The sequence below is a fragment of the Erpetoichthys calabaricus genome, chromosome 9 (assembly GCF_900747795.2).
Source record: "Erpetoichthys calabaricus chromosome 9, fErpCal1.3, whole genome shotgun sequence".
Taxonomy (NCBI): Eukaryota; Metazoa; Chordata; class Cladistia; order Polypteriformes; family Polypteridae; genus Erpetoichthys; species Erpetoichthys calabaricus.
In genome coordinates, this window is record NC_041402.2 from 117,767,064 (window position 1) to 117,774,563 (window position 7,500).

Genomic DNA, 7,500 nt, shown 5'->3' on the forward strand with positions numbered 1-7,500 from the left:
ACATATACATACATATATATACATACATATATACATATATATATATATACATACATATATACATATATATATATATATATATATATACACACACACACACACATCAACATATATATATATATATACACATACATATACACACATACATACATATATATATACATATACACATACATACATAGTGCGTTGTAACACGGACTGTGATTGTTACATGGGAGGGAGACGACAAATCACAGCTTCCCGCTTTCTAATCGGGCCTGTGATTGGTGCTCTGACGGATGCCCAGATCCCACAGTATCTCCCCTTAGGAGAGGCGTTAGGCAAGTGTAATTGAATAGCGGTGCTGCAAGTTTAGCTTTACACCTGTTTTTAAGGCTTATTGACTGAAAGGGGCTTTCATGAAAAAAGTTAGGGCTTTGCTACAGGATACACCTCCACAAGTTAAGGAAGTAAAAATAAAGGTATATATTTCTGTTTTATTTAAACCTTTTAAGTTTGTACGCGGGCGGTATGGTGGCGCAGTGAAAGGGTGCCAGTTAGGAGACCCGGGTTCGCTTCCCTGCATGGAGTTTGAATGTTCTCCCCCGTGTCTGTCTGGGTTTCCTCCGGGTACTCCGGTTTCCTCCCACAGTCCAAAGACATGCAGGTTAGGTGCATTGGCGATTCTAAATTGTCCGTGGTGTGTGTGGGTGTGTGCACCGTGCGGTGGGCTGGCACCTTGCCCGGGGTTTGTTTCCTGCCGTGTGCCCTGTGTTGGCAGGGATTGGCTCCTGTATTTAGGCTATAGCGGGTTGGATGGATGGATGGACATTTGTATGCATAGCCCCATTTGCCCGTTTTCGTTTTTTTTCTTTCTTCAGTAATATTTCAGCAAACCCGGAGCTTGTCAGTTCAAATCCTGGTACTGACACCACTGTGTGACCCTGAGGAAGTCACTTCACCTGCCTGTGCTGCAAAAAACAAAAGTAATGTAACAAATTGTACCTCAGATGTTGCAAGTTGCTGGAATAAAGGCATAAGTCAAATAGATAAATATGTATTATACACATAGGAACTATTCATTTATTTTCAGTATGCTCTATAAAAGCTTCTGCACCATTTCACTGGTACTAAACACATTTCACTGTATGTAAGGTATAACTATAATGAACTGAATTACTGTAAAATCATGCAAATCACAACAGCTTAATACAGCCGGACAATTAAACAAGACACCATTTATATACTAAATTTAAATATTTACATTACATGGGAAGAAATTTATTATGCTTCTTTTACTCCTGTCTGTATGTTAACAAAAATTGAAAGCAGTTTTAAATAACTTTCTAAAAGGAAAAAAAACTGAAATAACATAAAATAAAAACTGTTTACGTAAGAAAAACACACTTAATTATCAACTTTTGCTCTTCATATTTTCAGAAAATTTCCTTTGCCTTCAAAGTAAACAGAAACACAGGAAAGAAACACTAAACCTATATGTAACTTCTATGCATACCTTTACAATATTAAAACCTATTTCAAACATAACAAAAAGTATGGTACTGCACTGTTAATTATTCATCAACTTACTATATACTGTATGTTGCTCATCCCAGCAGCACAGAGCAGTATGCAATTTATAAACTTCCCACACTTGTAGTATTTAATTAAATTACATACTGCTTTCATTCAATATGAACAGTGCACACTTTAGTATGCAGTGACTGAATTTCATCAATTAGTGAAGATATTTTAGGTATAGATTGTATATACACTAGAATTGTGCTGTATACTAGTATTGAAAAAAGTACAGAAGAACCTGATTTATAAAACTACAGTAACAGTATTTAGTTATTTTCAATGCTGGAAGTAAATTGCATTCAGTCACTTATTTGTGCGAACACAATTCTAAGTGGAACCATGCTCTTTAATGTAATATGCCTATTACAGTATTTAAAGCTCAAAACACCAAGGGGGAATAACACCCACAACACTCTTTGAACTTATATATTTTTGTTAGCGAGTCTAAAACTCCATGGGGCACCACTCCCCACCACCCTTAGCTCCTTAGAATGATTTGCAGAGTGCAACGCTGCAGTTAGACACGCAATTGTGCAGTGGAGCAGGAAGGTGAGCATGTTTATGAGCTGGGAGAATCTAGAGGCTGTGAGATATTTGGGGATTGGGGGAGTGAGTTCTCCGTCATTTGCTTTGGTATTCATTGGGGTTCCAGTACTGAGGTATGGAAGCCTGTATCAATACCAAAGTCATACTTTTAATACCAATCCAACACTACTATACACTTTAAAGACAACCACTTTATCTCACCTATGACAAGATCAAGACCATTGTTGAGATATCTCTTTTCAGTGTCAATAAACAGATTGCTATTAAGAGAATTTTGTTTTGGTTTGTGGCTAATTCTCAATACATATGTGACAATGTCACAAATGAAACCCTCAGTATTGGTTATGTTACTAATATACTCTAATCACCAAATTATCTCCATACTACACATTCAAAGCCACCTAAATATTATGGCTTGCATGTTCTCCACCAATTAAACAGTCAGTTAAGTGAGAATGATAAATGTGGCTATGAAGTGTTCATTCAGGACATTGTACAAAGGGCACAAACACACCTGAGACAAACGAAACCAAAAAATATTAAGGAATTTACTTAAACTGCATACCAGCATAAAATATTCAGAGCTTGGAATTTGTGATAATGTTACATTCAAAGTTTTGCATTAGAAAAAGGGAGACAGGTTGTCAGAATTATTTAAACTTTATGGATTAAAACACAGGTGGATTATGACTTGCTCTTTTGTTGGTTACCTATTAATGGCCGCCAGATGGCAGCATCTACCAAGCTATACTTCATTTGAAAGGGAGCACAAATGCATATTTTGCAAATATTTTTTGATTATCAAGTTTTTTTCCACGGTCTCTCACATATTTTCATTATATTTTTAAAAATGTAAACTGCTTATTTTGTAGTTAATGAAAATTTCAAATTATGCTAATATATCCAGGTTCAGAAAAAAAAGTGGAATTTATAAAATACTTAAAGCTTAACTGGAAAAGTATGAGGTTTAAAATTTGCTACAATTTGTCAGCAGTTACCTGGTGGCCGGTAGGAAAAACCAATGCAATGTTTTTGTTCTCTGATAAAGATCTGTATCCTACTGCCCCTACAAATATGCGTTTCCTACCAAATTCAATATTTTTGAGGCATTCCTGCTACTACTGTAATAATGAGAAAATCTAATTGCAGCCGGGTTTGAGAAGAACCAGAGACACCCTGCCCAATTATTCAATAGAGCTAAAAATTATTTGAGTGATTTTTTGCACCAGTACAACAGAAGACTAAAATGCAGTCATGCCACTTTGTCTTTACACACTGGAACTGAAATATAAAACATCCATCCATTCATCAGTTTTCTTAACCTGCTTATTCAGGGCAGGGTTAAGAGGAGGCTGGGTTCTACCCCAGAAATCATCAAGCCAGGAACAATGCCTGGACAGGGTGCCAGTTCATTACAGAGTAAACACACAGGCCAATTTACATACACCAGTTCATCAACCCGCATATCATTTGATAGCTGGACGGAGGAACCTGAGACACAAACAGTCTTTCCAAAATAAGAACATTTTTAGTGCAAGTACGAATGCCCCTTCAGAGTATAAAATAATTGGCATACTTCAGAAGGGCTTTCTTTTGCACATGAACAGAAAATCTGGGGAAAAAAATTGCTTTATGTATGTACACGTAATGAATTCAGAGAAAGAGAGCTGAAAATAATGTGATTTGCAAAAAGGACTAGATAAAAGATACTCAAAATACTATCAGGAGTCACAGATCCATAATGTGAAAATGAAAAGAACTGCTAAAAACAAAAAAGCACTAATAAATAGTAAAATAGAATAAAAAAGTCAAAAGAACTGGGCCAAAAATCCAAAGACTAGAAAATAAGCTTGCTCCCAAGATGTTGGTAATCAAAACTAAGTTTATATAGATAGAAGCTATTCATATATACAGATGATTTTTTTTTTTTATTGTGTCACTATCTTAAATGCAAAAATGGCCATGAAATCCTGGTGCGACATCCTGCCATGTGACAGGCAATGGCCCTGGCAACCATAAACAAGATCCAGTAACCCCCATATTTTAAACTACTCAAAATAGTAGTATGCTGGCAGCAAGAACATGTCAGAAACATAATAGTATTTTTATTTACAAGAAATAAATAGAAAAAGTAAACAAATAATTCAGAATGAATCAAAAATCACAGCATTATATCATTTACAGATGTATTACACATACATTTGCTATATATAATCAAAATAAAAAAAAGTGATTAAAATGTAACAGTCTCTATATCAGGTAGATATTCTAAGAAACCACGGAAATATTCCTTATCACAGTTGGAATAGGTTGGAATTATAACATTACTCTATAATTATTTTCTAGATTAACAAAACAACCATAGATATAACTGTAAAATCAGAAGGCACTTTTTTTTAAATATCTCCTGTATTTCATTTTGCTTCTTTCCTGTATGCTTCTATAGTTAGTTCTCCTTTTTTAATGTTTTCACTGATTCCCATACTTAATTTGTACATAAAAAAGTAAAAATTCAAATCACAGCCAACTGCATACCTGTGTTGAGGCCATTCGAAATGCTGGTCCGCTGGTAGGTGCTGCTGGCCTAGGAGAGATGCTGTTGTGCACCTGACTTTGCACTTGAACCTGTGCTTGAGCATGAGCTTGAGCTTGAGCTTGAGCTTGCGCCTGCGCATGGGCCTGAGCCTGAGCTAATGCTTGCTGTGGAACCATTACCAGCTGCCCAGTGTCTGTTCGGACCAGAATCATACCTGAAAAAAACATAAGGGAAGGGGACGGAGGAAGGAAAAAAAACATCAGAATTCCTTTAATAGAGATTATCATTATGAATTAGTCTTGGAAAATGAAACTGCAAATCAACAGTAACAAACAATGGGGATAAAAACATATGTACCAGAGATGTTTTTTTTTTATGTTTAAACCAGTTTCTAAAGAGTATTCATTCTTACTCTCACCTTTCTTTCAAAAATCATTTTTTACATTTATTATCAATAAAGGTGCAGCCATATTAAAAGTCTTAAACTTTCTTTAAGTATCATATTCAGCATTTTATCAGTGCTAATTAAACAAAGTGATTTGCTAAAAATAAATTACAGTATATACAGTATTTAGGGCATCTTGAAGATTATATTGATTTAACTATTCATTTTGATTTCTTTTTGTTGTTCCTGTAATTCAAAGCTTTCTACAGAGTTCACATACAACATACTTTTTATACAGTTAACACCCAACTTTTCCTTTAACAAGAATGCATAAAAATAAACTTATTTGAGGAACATCGAGGAATGAATGCAAACAACCTGAAGTAGTTTTTATATTAGTTGTAGCAGTAGTAATAGTAATATTGTCACATGTGCAGAGTAAAATCAAAATCTTAACTGGATATCAACCAAACACTAATTACAAACATCACACCATCAACAGCTTGAGAATTTGACTAAGTTTTAATGAGCAGGAACACTGTATCTTAAGGCTAGAATACTGAAATGGGAAATTTATCTATAGAGTTCCTTTAGAACCATTTATATTTAGCTTGTCCACATTCACCATAAGGGTCTGCTAGGGGGCGTGTGACGTAAATTTAATCAGCAATCCTGGCATACAAACCCTTGTGTTGCCGACCACATGCCTCCAGAATCTTCTGAGCACATGGTTCTGTGCACCCCTGTATGCATCAACTATGCATGTGCTAGACAAAAATATAGTCTCATTCAAGAAACAGTGTCCGTCATTATCTGCAAAAATGTCCTCAAATTCATGGTGAGAAATCACTAAGCCCCTGGACAAAGACAAAAGTTTGGGCAAGCAGAAATCTAATTATCTGCAAGATCGATAAATAAAGGCAAAGAAAAGTCTTTGGGAGGAAAAGCTATGAATTCTGCTACTGCACAGTGTGATGGTCTGAACGCTTGAACTATAAACAGACCAGGGTGTGCATTCCCTGTGCGTGACTGTGAGAGAAAAAGTGTAAAACTTTCAGATACGCTGATTATCAAAATTAAAGGCAGCAAAAATAAAATCATTCAGATGTGGAGAGTTTTCAATAATGGACAAAAATCCAAAATATTCTTGGAGACAAACACACATTGTAGTAACACATTCAAGTAACAGTCCCTTCAGGTGTTAATGAAACATTGGTTATGAGTCAACATATACAAAACTACTAGTCCCAATACTCAAACTGAAGATCAAAACAGAGGAGACATGTAAGAATTTCTAAACCTCCAAATAAAATAGCACACGCAAGACTACCAAAAGGAAGTTTGCATCCAGAAATGCGGACAACCTAGATGTGTGCAACACTGACCTTCATACCATTGCAACAGTGACATCACATGCCAAGACTTTTAGCTTTCAAGCTGACTGCAGACAATCACAGTTTAGGGTGTGCAAATGTACTTGATTTTTTGAAAATGACTAAGTCACATCTACAGTATATATATATATATATATATATATATATATATATATATTTGCAGTTGGAGATCCACAAAGGGAGAAAAAACGAATCACGTATCATAAAATAGTTTTATTCCTGAGCTTTCAACCCCTATCAGGGGTCTTCATCAGAGGATAATGCTTAGACTTACAAGAATCAAAGGCAATATATAGCAGCACATTCAGGGGGGGGGGGGGGGGGGGGGGGGGGGGGGGGGGGGGGGGGGGGGGGGGGGGGGGGGGGGGGGGGGGGGGGGGGGGGGGGGGGGGGGGCGGGGGGGGGTGGGGGGGGGGGGGGTGGAGGTGACTAAGTCCGTATGATCAAAAGGAGGGGGGGGGGGGGTTTATCGTTAAATTAAAGTGCATATGTCCTTCTTAAGTTGGCATATGCTGGGTTTATGTCCAAGTGTCTGTTGATGGCATTTTCATCTGATAGCCAAGACTCGGCCAACTCTCTGGCGCTTTTTGTACTGGCCTTACATTTTACTTTCACGTTGTCCCAGTTGAATGTGTGTCCTGTCGATTTAGTATGTGCATATATCAAAGATAAGGCGTCCTTTCTTCTGACAGCGTTGCGATGTTCCTGTACACCGTGTTGAAATTCTTTTTGACGTTTGTCCTATGTATACAGCTGAGCAAAGAATTGCATGGAATACTATAAACTGTGTTTCGTGTTTCGGCTGTCGATTTCTTGTTTTTAGCATTAACCAGGACCATGCGTCAGATTGTTGGTGGTTTTATGTGCTATTTTGATGCCCCACTTGGTCAGGGGTGCGTGCCGTGCCTTCTGACACATTATGGTGGTATGGGAGTGAATGCCAGGTGGAGTGGGGGTTCTGATGTACGTCGCTTGTATGCTGATTCCTTTGGCGCCTGCTGTGTAGGACTCCGATTAATGAATGATTTTGAGTATCCGTTCGAGGTGAAAAGTTGAAACAGATAGCATCTCTCATTAAT

General features: G+C 37.1%; 1 protein-coding gene across 1 annotated transcript in view; it reads right to left on the bottom strand.

Annotated features, from left to right (window-relative positions):
* The window catches only part of LOC114657624 (transcription initiation factor TFIID subunit 4-like), a 458,757-nt gene that overhangs the window by 373,550 nt on the left and 77,707 nt on the right, over positions 1–7,500 (bottom strand). The window contains exon 2 of the mRNA XM_051932232.1: positions 4,642–4,856. Within this exon, the coding sequence (XP_051788192.1) occupies positions 4,642–4,856 (215 nt within the window). The remainder of the gene's footprint in view (positions 1–4,641; positions 4,857–7,500) is intronic.